The sequence below is a fragment of the Engystomops pustulosus genome, chromosome 8, assembly GCF_040894005.1.
Source record: "Engystomops pustulosus chromosome 8, aEngPut4.maternal, whole genome shotgun sequence".
NCBI lineage: Eukaryota > Metazoa > Chordata > Amphibia > Anura > Leptodactylidae > Engystomops > Engystomops pustulosus.
The window spans coordinates 53163233-53177428 of NC_092418.1; the positions used below are offsets into that span (position 1 = coordinate 53163233).

At 45.4% G+C, this 14196-nt stretch overlaps 1 protein-coding gene across 2 annotated transcripts in view; it reads left to right on the forward strand.

The window, feature by feature from the left end:
• WDR75 (WD repeat domain 75) overlaps nt 1–14196 on the forward strand; it is a 219199-nt gene that overhangs the window by 26460 nt on the left and 178543 nt on the right. For both annotated transcript variants that reach the window (XM_072120944.1, XM_072120943.1), the window contains exon 6: nt 14025–14092. In XM_072120944.1, the coding sequence (XP_071977045.1) occupies nt 14025–14092 (68 nt within the window). The remainder of the gene's footprint in view (nt 1–14024; nt 14093–14196) is intronic.

The window sequence follows — 14196 nt, forward strand, 5'->3', positions numbered from 1 at the left end:
CGTCTGGCGGCTTGGATCCTGAGTTCGAGTTCCTAAGGTCCCAAGGTCTCTCTCGGGCTGTAATAACTACTTTGAAGGCAAGTAGAAAAAAGGTTACTTTCGCCATATATCATAAGATATGGAAAAAGTTTGTGACCTTTTGTGGGGCTAATCCCCCCTCTCAGTCTAACCCAAATATTTTACAGGTACTAGACTTCCTGCAAAAAGGACTAGAAATTGGTCTTTCTACTAGCACTCTGAAAGTCCAAATTTCGGCTCTGAGCGCATTCTTCGACCATCCCCTGGCGGACCACAGGTGGGTCAAAAGATTTATTGCTGCTGCAAATAGAATTAGGCCTCAGATTCTGAAGCGGGTTCCCTCCTGGGATCTCTCCCTGGTTCTGGATGCTCTCTCCAGACCTCCCTTTTGAGCCTTTATAGGACGCTAGTATAAAAAACTTAACTTTAAAGACTTCTTTATTAATAGCTGTGACTTCAGCTAGAAGGCTGGGGGAACTCCAAGCCATTTCTATTAGGGAACCCTATATGTGTATTCTCCCTGACAGGATAACTCTGACTCTGGATCCAAGCTTTGTTCCCAAAGTGGCGTCTGGGTTTCACAAGAATCAAGAAATAATTCTTCCATCATTCTACGGGAATCCTTCTTCAAGCAAGGAAGTGGAGTGGCATTCCCTGGATGTAAGGCGCTCGGTCTTAGAGTACTTAAAAGCTACAAAGCCCTGGCGCAAAGATCACAATCTCTTTGTTCAGTTTCAGGGGAAGAACAAAGGGGTAAAGGCATCCAAAACCACGATCGCCAGATGGTTAAAGACTGCCATAGCCTCTTGTTACACAGAACAAGGGAAAGAAGTTCCTCCTAACCTTAAAGCCCATTCCACCAGAGCCATATCCGCCTCCTGGGCAGAAAAGAGGGGCGCTTCTCTTGAACAAATCTGCAGAGCTGCCACCTGGGTTTCTTCATCCACCTTTGCAAAACACTATCGGCTGGACTTACCCAACTCGCAGGATCTCGCCTTCGGTCAGAAGGTTCTCCAGGCTGTGGTCCCACCCTAACTCTACTAATTTTGTAAATCTCCTAGTGGGCCGTCATGGGGGACGTTATGGAAATTGTGAATTAGACTCACCGGTAATTCGGTTTCCATCTAGTCCTCCATGACGGCCTATATATTTTTCCCTCCCATGTTTCTTTCACTTTGTTGTAAATTCTGTATGTGATTCAAACAGACAGAATAAAAATATGTTGTATCTTCCACCGGTGTAGTTATTTGGTAGACACTGGCGGGAGGATGTGGGGGGGAGGCTTTTAACCTCTCTGCTTCCTGTCCCTACAGAGGTCAAGGGTCATCCTCCTAGTGGGCCGTCATGGAGGACTAGATGGAAACCGAATTACCGGTGAGTCTAATTCACAATTTTCACTATTTGCAGTGACCACTCCGGGTCCTCTTCCTCACCACTCACTTATTACACTGTCACTTAGTTCTTCACTTTGGATCCCCCAACAGAACATGTTAAAAACCTACTATACTTACCTCAGCGCAGGGTCCCAGACATTTTGCAGACGCACAAGGGGGTTCAACTTCTGCAGGATCGCGACAGAGCCGCATTTGGGTCACACCCACGGCAATGACGAGACAGGGGAGAACACTCCCCTTGTTGAGTCAATTGCGCGTGCGCGAACCCTGCCGGCTCTGCCAGCGTCCCACGTGACCATAGCGGAACTTGACCCCTCAATGTGCGCCAATAAGCAACAAGTAAATCACCCACATCACTTCCCAACCCTGCCGATTCCCCCTTGCACTTTACATACGCCGTCCTGATTGGACCCAATAATACTTAAATAATAGGGCCTCATTACCTTACTCTATCCCTCCTGACGAAGCCGTAGGCGAAACGCGCGTCGAGGTTGAGACTCTGATGCTGGAGACCGGCACTTGTCACTTACTGCTGCACCAAAAAGAAAGGTAAAGAATATGATGTGTTGCTGAGATAGGGACTTTGTAGCAACAAGGAAAAAAAATTTAAGATATTGGTGCTATCTAATCTTTGTGTGGCCGGGCAAACAAGGATGCAATAGATATTTCATTTTATATCCTCCAGCTAGTCTCTAGTTCAGTGCATTAAGCTTTTAATCTTTCAATACTCTTTTCTATCTGTTCCAAGTTTTTAAAAAACAAATGTTTGTTCTGTACCCCCCTGAACTTTTTTGTAATAATTTATTGGTATGCCTTAAACTAAATGAAAAAAATCTATGCTTTATATCTTTTAAAGTTAAAATTCTAAATAAAAGATTATTTTTAACACTCTATCACCACCTAGTGTTGTCTAGTTATAGGTGCAATCGATTGGATCATAATTGTGGTATAAGAGATTCTCCTTTACTAAGTGGACATATAATATGTCTAGAAGAGGATATTTAATTTATTTTTGTGACATATTATAAAGCCCAAATATTAAATTGTTCCTATAATTTAGGTCATATGAGTAATAATAAAACCAAAGTCAATATAACCTAAGGTTCGTCCTCTCTTTGATTACCTCATGCCCCCTATTATGGTTTCAAAATCAACATCTCTGTGTATCAGCACAGATACGCCCTTTGAAAAAATATTACCATATGAGTGGAATTCCTTACTGCCTTTAAAAAAGATGGATTGGAAAGTGTTATCTACAGTCAAGTGAGTTTCCAGCAAGCAAATAATTGCTGGGAGATGTTTACTTAGAATTAAGAGGTGTCAAGTGTTTAAGTAAATTATATCACTAGAGCCTCTAATATTCCAGGTTAATAATCGAGTTTCCTTGATCATTTATAAAAGGGAGAGAAAGAGAAGAAAAGGAAAAAAACCCAAAGAAATTATTTCCCAGCCAGTGGATTGCCCCCCCCCCACACACACACACACACACACACACACACACACACACACACACACACACCTACACACACCCACACACACCCACACACACCCACACACACCCACACACACCTACACACACCTACACACACCTACACACACACCTACACACACACCTACACACACACCTACACACACACCTACACACACACCTACACACACCTACACACACCTACACACACCTACACACACCTACACACACCTACACACACCTACACACACCTACACACACCCACACACACCTACACACACCCACACACACCCACACACACCTACACACACCTACACACACCTACACACACCTACACACACCTACACACACCTACACACACCTACACACACCTACACACACCTACACACACACCTACACACCCACACACACACACCTACACACACACACACACACACCTACCCCTACACACACACACACACACACACACACCTACCCCTACACACACACACACACACACACCTACCCCTACACACACACACACACACACACCTACCCCTACACACACACACACACACACCTACCCCTACACACACACACACACACACACCTACCCCTACACACACACACACACACACCTACCCCTACACACACACACCTACCCCTACACACACACACCTACCCCTACACACACACACACACACCTACCCCTACACACACACACCTACCCCTACACACACACACCTACCCCTACACACACACACCTACCCCTACACACACACACCTACCCCTACACACACCTACCCCTACACACACACACCTACCCCTACACACACACACCTACCCCTACACACACACACCTACCCCTACACACACACACACCTACCCCTACACACACACACACCTACCCCTACACACACACACCTACCCCTACACACACACACCTACCCCTACACACACACACCTACCCCTACACACACACACACACACACACCTACCCCTACACACACACACCTACCCCTACACACACACACACACACCTACCCCTACACACACACACCTACCCCTACACACACACACACACACACACCTACCCCTACACACACACACACACACACCTACCCCTACACACACACACACACACACACCTACCCCTACACACACACACACACACACCTACCCCTACACACACACACACACACACACCTACCCCTACACACACACACACACACCTACCCCTACACACACACACACACCTACCCCTACACCTACACACCTACCCCTACACACCTACACACCTACCCCTACACACCTACACACCTACCCCTACACACCTACACACCTACCCCTACACACACACACCTACCCCTACACACACACACACACACACACCTACCCCTACACACACACACACACACACCTACCCCTACACACACACACACACACACCTACCCCTACACACACACACACACACACTACCCCTACACACACACACACACACCTACCCCTACACCTACACACCTACCCCTACACCTACACACCTACCCCTACACACCTACACACCTACCCCTACACACCTACACACCTACCCCTACACACCTACACACCTACCCCTACACACACACACCTACCCCTACACACACACACACACACACACCTACCCCTACACACACACACACACACACCTACCCCTACACACACACACACACACACACCTACCCCTACACACACACACACACACACCTACCCCTACACACACACACACACACACACCTACCCCTACACACACACACACACACCTACCCCTACACACACACACACACCTACCCCTACACCTACACACCTACCCCTACACCTACACACCTACCCCTACACACCTACACACCTACCCCTACACACCTACACACCTACCCCTACACACCTACACACCTACCCCTACACACATACACACCTACCCCTACACACCTACCCCTACACACCTACACACCTACCCCTACACACCTACACACCTACCCCTACACACCTACACACCTACCCCTACACACCTACCCCTACACACCTACACACCTACCCCTACACACCTACACACACACCTACCCCTACACACCTACCCCTACACACCTACACACCTACCCCTACACACCTACACACACACCTACCCCTACACACCTACACCTACACACACACCTCATAATCCGCAAGTCTCAAAATCCACCCTCCTCCCCTCCCAATGACACAAGTCTTATCATTATGTTTCGTTGGAAACATTAAAGCATATTGTAACTTGGCTTTGCTTAACCTTTTTTTTTATTTTTTTTATTTTTTTTTTTGCCTGTTTCAATGTATCCAGACTTTTAAGACACACAGTAAAATTCTGGCTTCCCTTAGTGCAACGGCTACCCTTTCCCTGCTTTGTCTTAAGATATTGTCCTGATCCCGGGTGCTAACCAATTTGACAAGAATAGTTCTGGGAATAGTTCTCGATGCACCCTCTCCACACCAAATACAGCGGAGAAGTCCTCTGTACCAAACATTTCTATCAGCCATTTTTGCATCTTGTCTGACATATCCCTATCATGCTCCTCTTCAGGAAAACCAATAATTCTGATATTAGCAAGTTTATCCCACAATCTACAGTTCGCCTTCTTATTTCGTTTTATTTCTGATCTTATCTCTTTCATGTTGGTTTACAATTCCTTACAGCTATTTGCAAAGCCTTTAATTTTCTCCCAGGTCTTATTAATCTCATCCCTGATTAACTTAGCTTGCCTACAATCTGAAGTCATCTGAATGTTCATTTTCCCTATAGCAAGTTTTGATTCCTCTGATTTTTTTCCTTTAGTCAGGATTTCAGATGGGGTCTCTTTCAGTTCAGACCAGAGTCCCTCAGTCTGAAGGGATGAGAGCCCAGGTCCTCACTCTCTCACTTCTTCAGTTTCTTTTAGGGTTTTGTCTGGTCTTAGTCGGGGAGGCCTACCATAATTTATCAATTCCTCCACCCGACTTCTGCTGGGTATTTTTAGGACCCATATTCGTAGATACTCCCTGTACCCTTTTTCAGCCTAGAGGAGTTTACAGTAACTTATATTGACTGTATAACAGGCTGCTTATAACCAGAATTATACCCCGTAAGGCAGATCTTCTATAGGCAGATCTTCTATAGATCCTTTAGCTTTATGGTTTAATAAACTTTATTGCAAGCGAGCGGAAAGCCTACAGGTCAGGCACATGTTCGGGTCGCAGCCCCATATTTAATTATGACAGAGCATCATATAGGTCTCAAGGTCTCAAGCTCAGCAAAGCAAACATGAACATACCTATAATTAACCAAACATCCAAAAGTGAAAAAATAAGGGAGAGGGGGGGGGGGGGGGGGACAAGGAATCAATCACTACATCTCAAGGTTGGGGGGGGGGGGGGTGCCCCAAGTTGCTGGGTCTGCGAAACCAACTATTAAGTACCCTGTATCCAAGAGAGTAAAGCGGGCGAGTTCCTGAACGTCTCCCATCTGTACCAAGTTTTATGATAAACATCGTATTGATTGTTATCTAGTGCTCTCAATTCCTCCATACGTCTCAATCGGTCCATCTCTTCCACCCACAGTAATCTTGTAGGTGGAGAGGTGGATTTCCACAATCTAGGGATTACCAGTCTCATTGCCACTATACAGTGACGTAGGAGACCTTTTTTGATGTCTGAGCCTTCCTGGGAGCATCGACAACTAAGCCATATCAGGAGAAATGCTCCCTATGGAGCCGTATAGCTGCTTGTAAAGATCCCAAATGGCATTCCAGACTGCTGCCACCACTCCACAGTCCCACCATACGTGAAGCATGGTACCCCTGTCCTTGTGACACCGCCAACAGATAGGAGAGACCGAAGGAAACTTGCTGTGCAAGCGAGTGGGGATTCTATACCACCTGGTAAGGATTTTAAAATTAGTCTCCTGGATTTTGTTAGACACCGACATCTTATGAGTTAGGAGGAGGGACTTTTCCCACTGTTCTTTAGTGAAGGTTTTGCCCAACTCCGTTTCCCATGCCCTCATATAGGGCAATGCCAGGTCCTCCCCCTCACATCCCGACAACATCCCGTAGACTAGACACTCCATGGGGCGTCGGTTTGGCCGATCTGCAAATAGACTCAAATGCCGTAGGTGTGGAGGTCAAGGTTCCCCCGGAAGTCAGAGCTTGAATAGCACTACGTAGTTGAAGATAATGTAGCCGTACCCCCGGATAAGGTCTCCTATCGCCTAATATGTCATTTAGGGGCCGTATCCCTGTTGTGGATAATATCTCTCCCAAAGTCTTATGACGGCCATTGTCGTTTAGTAAGAGAGGGCAGTTTTTTAAGGTTTCTGGTATTGCGGAGAGTCCCAAGGTCGGAGAAAGAGGGCCGGGAACATTAATAAGTTTAACCCTGGTAGCGAATTTACCCCAAACTTTTAAGATGTGCATCATTAATGGAGAAATTTTGTAGGGATCCCAGTCACTCCTAGAGGGGAGCCAAAACAAATCTGGGAGAAGTCCTATGTTAAGGAGGGAACACTCCAGATCTACCCATAACTTCCCGTTGTTTCGGCTTGTCAGGTCTAATACCACTTTACTTATGACCACCTTATGGTATCGTGAGAAATCTGGGAGACCTGCCCCCCCAGTTCTTTATGTCTTGTTAAAATACTATGTTTTATCCGAGGGGGAGAGTCTCTCCAAATAAATTTAGTGGCTAGCTTCCGGAGGCGATCTAGGAACGTGGCGCTCAGATCTAAGGGAACAGTCTGAAAAATGTATAGAATCTTGGGCAGGGAGTCCATCTTAAGCGTATTCATCCTACCAAACCAAGATAGAGAAAGAGAACTCCATGATTTGAGGTCAGTTTCTATGTTCCTGAGCAGGGGAGCGTAATTCAAAGCGTAAATTTGATTCAGGTCTGATGGAATGTGCACTCCTAGATATTTAATATGACCATTCGCCCATTTAAAGGGAAGGGAGGAGGACAAGGAGGAGACCAGAGGATTCGGGATATCGATGTTCAAGATCTCAGATTTTTGGACATTAACCTTAAAATTACTTACTCTACTGTAAGCCTCAAACTCACGCATAATATTAGGTAAACTTGCCACCGGATCAGAGACATAGATGAGTAAGTCATCAGCGAACAGTGAGAGCTTATAAGGTTTTCCTTTGACCTCTAGGCCTCTTATGGACGGGTTATCGCGAAGTGCACATGCCAAAGATTCCATCACCAGGATATGGAGAAGGGGGGACAATGGGCACCCCTGTCTTGTGCCGTTACGAATGGGAAAGGGAGAGGAAATCTAACCATTTACCCTAACACAAGCTGACGGATTTGTATAAAGAGCCATAATTCTGTTCCTCGTCTTTGCTCCCAGACCCAACCTAATGAGCGTGGCCTCCAGGAACCCCCAGTGTACCCTATCAAAAGCTTTTTCAGCATCCACAGTGAGCAGACACAGAGGGGTTCCCGAGCGCCGAGCCCACGAGATCAGGGTGAGCGTTTTTAGGGTATTGTCTCTTGCCTCACGACCCGGGACAAAGCCCACCTGTTCAGGGTGAATTAAGTTTGGTATAGATGGGGAAATGCGCGTGGCTAAGATCCTGGAATATATTTTGAGATCAATATTAATCAAGGAGATGGGCCTATAATTTCCACAGTGGTTGGGATCCTTAACCGGTTTAGGGATAACTGAAATGTGGGCTCTAAGAGATTGTGGGTCAAAGGGACTGTCTAGGTCTATGGAGTTGAAAAAAATCTGTCAGAGGTGTAGCTAGGGCTTCCCCGAAAACTCTATAAAATCTAGGCGTGAAGCCATGTGGCCCCGGACTTTTGCCTACTTTCAGTTCCTTTATGACCTGCAGAATTTCTTCTGAGGTAAAGTCACTATCAATTGTAGAGGCTTCTTCTGTGGAAATAGAGTTTGGGAAATGTGATTCCAGATGATCTGAAATCCTCCTTGCTGACTGGGCAGGGTCATCAGAAGGTACATCTAGATTATATAGAGCGGAGTAGAAGTTTCTAAACTCCCGAAGAATCTCATTCGGGGAGTTAACACACCTTGAGGGGCATATATGGACATAACTGGCGCCTGAGGGGTCCTAGGGTGTAAGGTTTTAGCTAGCAGTTTCCCGCATTTATCCCCGTATTCGAAGTAATCTTTTTTTAACCTTATCTCTAAAACATAGGCTCTTTTGATCTAGTAATTGGTGGATCTTGTGTCTAATAGCTGAGATTTCCGCCTTCAAAAGATCGGTTGGGGAAGATTTATTAGCGGTTTCTTTAGCACCCAGTTCAGAAAATAGGGAGCTCAGTTTTGCAGAATTTTCCTTTTTAAGTCGCGCCCCATGTGCCATAAACACCCCACGGATAGATCCCTTTAATATCTCCCATCTAACTGGCATTGTAAGGTGTTGGGCCTGACTTGTGGAAATGAAATCTGTGATTACCCTACTTACTTCAGCTTCACATAAGGCGTCATTTAGCAGATTGTCGTTTAATCTCCAGGAGAACTCTTTGGTGCGTTTACCCAGATGACCCAACCACCCATACCCAGGAGCGTGATCCGACCAAAGAGTGGAATCAATAGCACTCTTAGGACCTCGATCTAACAGTTGGTGGGACACAAAGAGATAATCCAGGCGACCATAACTGTTATGAGTTTCGGAATGATGGCTATAATCTCTGACTCCCGGATGAAGCACCCTCCACATATCTACCAATTTAAGGCTTAATAATGAGCGTCTCAGTCTACGTAGTGCCAGATAAGAGAGAGAAGACCTACCTGTGGATGAGTCCAATGAAGGTTCAAGAGGGATGTTGAAATCACCTCCTAGTGCGGATCCTTCAGAAAAGACAGCCAGTTTTTTTCAGGACTCCCAAGCCAAAAGGAACCTGGCCCTGGTTAGGGAAATAAACATAGGCAAGTGTGAAAATATTTCCCAATAAATCAATTTTAAGGAACATGTTACGGCCTTCCGTGTCGATCTCAGTGGCCAATATGGATGGTTGAAACGACTTATGGAAGGCTATGGAGACTCCACCTGCCTTCCGAGAGGGGTGGGGGCAGTGGTGCCATGCAGGGTAATACTTGCTATGGAATTTGGGGATGCTATCTGCTTTAAAGTGAGTCTCTTGGAACATCGCTACTAATACTCGTCGCTTATGTAAGCGATATAGTATTTGGCTTCTTTTCTCTGGTTTATTTAGACCCCTGGCATTGTATGTACAAAAGGTTAGTACCGCCATAGTTTAGTTAAAGGAGAACTTAAATCATGAATAGATGATGTAGTGAGGGGAGGGGGGAGGTTAGGCCAGGAAAGATCGGGGATGGGAGAGAGGGGTATACAAACATAACCTACATAAGAAAATGTACAACCCAGGCCCCTAGTGAGCCTAGTCAATCTAAGGTAAGTAGCCAAAGCGGTGTCCAGGACCGCAATCCTAAGGGGGAGACGAGAAGACCAATGGGGGGACAGTCTCCCGGCACATCTCCGCCAATAAAGTGTAATCATATTACAGGAAAAGATACAATAAGCGCTGCTAAGTTAAGATGTCAAATAATTAAAGACTATAAACGCCCCTGCTAAACTCCCAAAAGTATCGCAACCTGTGGTGAAGCAAGGAGAACAGGAACTACTATGAAACCACAAGAAAAAAGACTATGGCAAATTGTTAAGGTAAGTATAACAGGTATCACAAGTAGTGAAGTATACAAAAACCGTTCAGGTTCCGGTAGAGTGATTCGTAGCTCGGCCCGAGCCTTTTCTGCGTGCTCCTTTCCACTTCTCTAGGCGGCTTCACCGGAGCCAAGTTGATTAGAGGCCACTCGGGTAGGGCTATCTGTGGTAGCTCGAACGTCCCCAAGAATTTCGGAAGGTCTCCGAGGGATCTAAAGACAGCCGACTTCCCAATTTTTTTTAGCGATCAGTTGGAATGGGTAGCCCCATCTATACGGGATGTCCCTGGATTGTAATTCCGCCAATAAAGGACGCAAGGCCCTCCGCAGTTGTAGGGTTCTCTTCGCTAGGTCTGGGAGAACAATAATTTTGGAGCCACGAAACGTAATATCCTTAAGCTCTCTTGCACGGCGAAGTATCTCCTCTTTTTCTTTGAAAAAATGGACTCGGCAGAGAATGTCTCTGGGACGTTTTGAAGCCGCAGGCTTAGGGCCCAGTGTGCGATGGATACGGTCAAGCTCAATTGGAGAGGCAGAAGGTTGGTTCAAAATCTCTGCAAAAAACGCCTCAGCCCACTCCTCAAGTTTAGATGGTTCCACATCTTCATTCACGCCTCTAATCCTTAGGTTGTTGCGGCGATGTCTGTTCTCAATATCTTCCAGATGTGTCAAAATGCTAGATATATGGGATGCATGTTCCTGTAGAACTTGTGAGTGTCCAATTGATCTAGAATTTTCTCCTGAGCAGACTCCGCTTCTGCCACCCTGTGGCCAATATGATGTATTTCTTTTTGCAAACCAGCAATGTTCCTTTTGTGAGACTCCTCACAAAAAGGTTGTGTACTTCGTGCCTGGTAGGCATGGCACGGATGTGAGCCTTCTAGTCCCAATCTTTTTGGGAGGCACTTGTCCCCTGGGATGGAGAAGTGGGGGCCCCCCTGGCTTGTAGTGGGGGTGGGTGGTAAGACCCTGTGGGGAGTGGAAGGCCAAGTTAAGAGAGGGGAGGCCTGAGTCAGAGGAAAGTCCCCACCATTCCCTGATAATGGGGGATAATCTTCAAGTTGCCTCTCTGGGGAGGCACTCACCACTGTGCCCGGGGACTGCGGGGCTGGCTCCTTTTTCTCTCTCAGCGCCTGTTGTTGGGAGGACGCTGTGGTGGAGGGATGCTGAGCGGTCGCGGCCGCCATCTTGACCGCCTCGTGCGCCAAGTCCTCTGGCAGCTCCGCTGTCTTGAGGAACTTCGTAATGGTTCCCGGGTCTGCTGTCGGAGGCGCCGTGTTCCTCCTCGATCCCCTCTTGTGAATCATAGCTAATTCGGGGCTCCGTGAGCGCTTCAGAGTAGGTGTCAGGCGGGAATGGCCGGGAGCTCGCAATCCATGCGACTTACTCCGCCATCGCCAAGCCACACACCCCCCTCTTTAGCTTTATACATAAGGTGATTTAACAAGATCCGTATAGCTACCTGATATGTGACCTTAACAAGTCACATATATCAGCATATATAAACTGAATAATAGAACTCTTAAAACACCTTCTACTAATAATAACAAATGGTTAAAGAATTGCCTAAAGCAGTGTAAGTAAACTAGTTGGCAAATAGTACAAGACGCTGTGAACTTGGTTTAAGGAGCAAATGGAGCAAAATGTCTTTCCGAAAATCTGGAGCACATATTAAAATCCAGGCCGTCCCTTAGCTGTCCCATTCTCTGCATCCAGAAACGGGGGCAAGGCCTTGGGTACCTCCGTCACTGTTCGTCAGTATTCGGGCACCTCTAATCTGTACCCATCCGACTTGCTCTTCTGAATGCGCTTCAGTCCCTCCATCAGCTGGGCACAGCAAACCAAGCGGCTAAAGGTTGGGGGGTCTATCCGTATCCCTTTCTCACTTAAATGTTGCGAGAGATGGATGGTATTCGGCCTGCGTTGCACAAGAGCTCCATGCCTGGGAGAGGAGGAGTGGCAGCGGCGTTACGTCATGATGTCCTGGCCTCTACGAGCCATCTCCATGGCTGTGGCCATCCTGATGAAGATCGTCACTCTCTGTGACGTCATCGGGGAGCGCCGATCGGCCACCTTGACAGCCTTGGATCTTCTAAAGACCTGATACTGTCTTGTGCAAATAACATTGTAAGGAATGGGTTAAAATATTTTAATTAGGTGGAAAATCCCCATACTGTAGTATTGCAGTATATGGTAGGATCAATCAGACAATTCTAGGTCATGCCACGCCAAAAATGCTTGATGTATCAAAATATAATAATGGTCTTTCACTGCGTTTAACCTCGTAACGGAAAATAGCGCCCAAATTTGAAAATGGCTATGTTTTGCCATATTGAAAAATATTAAAAATTCAGTTAAATGATCAAAAGGTTGTACAGTCCTAAAGATTGTAGCTTTGAAAACGTCATCAAAAGTCGCACAAAATGACTCGACCCACATCTCCAAACATCAAAGTATGAAAAGGTTATTAGCGCCAGAAGATGGCAAAATCAAAAAGATTTTTATTTTTTGTACAGCAGGTTTTAATTTTTGTAACTGTATAAAAACATTATAAAACCTATACAAATTATGTATCCCCTTGATCATACTGACCCAAAGAATAAAGTAGATATGTCATTTGGAACACGCAGTGAAAGCTGTAAAATCCAAGACCACAAGAAAACGGCACAAATGTTTTTCACCACTTTCACTAAATTTGCAACATATTGTACTTGTACAAAAATTTGAAAACTTGCAAAAATTTCGTTTAAAAAAAAAAATCTTAAACGATAGTGACACAAGCAGAAGCTTCCGCTGCACAAACGATTGACACCAATTTTGTTAATTTGAACAAGTTGGGGGACCAACTTCACTGAACTATGTACTAGCAGTAACACTGATTCTGTGTCCTGATTGGCTGAGCGGTTTGTGCATGCTTTCCTTGCTCTAAGTGCTTTAGCATTACTGCCCTGAGCTGATGTCACAACCAGGAATTCCCACCCACTTCCGGTTAAGCTGAGAGGATTTTACAGATGGCCTCCATAAATGGCCTATATATATAGATCTCTAATAGATATATCTCCCCCGGGATAGGAAGAAGCCAGAAGCATGATACAGGTATTGTTGGAATTGTTGTAAAAGGCCTACTCCAACTGTGCTTAAACTATTATTTTATATAATATTATTATTATTTATTATTATTTTTTTGTCAAATGACTTTACAGTAATGTTTTAAATTTATGTTCGACAGGACATGTAATGTATGGTGAGTTTTTATCTTTACTCTAATGACAGATGTATTAAGAAGTCAGGATTGGGCATTAAGATTGCAACATTTCAGATTTTTGTTTTTAGGAAGATAAGTTTCTGATGGGAAGAGTGTGAAATGTATAATTGACCCACAGTCCTTTGTTTTATTAGCTAGTTCTACAGTAATATGCAACATGTTTAATTCAGTAGCCAACTTTTAACAAATTTTACTTTTCTTTTAAAGGGAGAGTATATTGTCACAGTGAAAGCTTTATGCCTCTTCATCTATTTCAAAAATGAAAAGTTATCTCGGTAAGAATACTTCCTAAACTGTTGCATCTTGTTGCATCATTCTCCTGTTGGGACTGGATCTATGCACTATGAGTCTTATTTGGCAGCCCGCTTGCCCATGACTT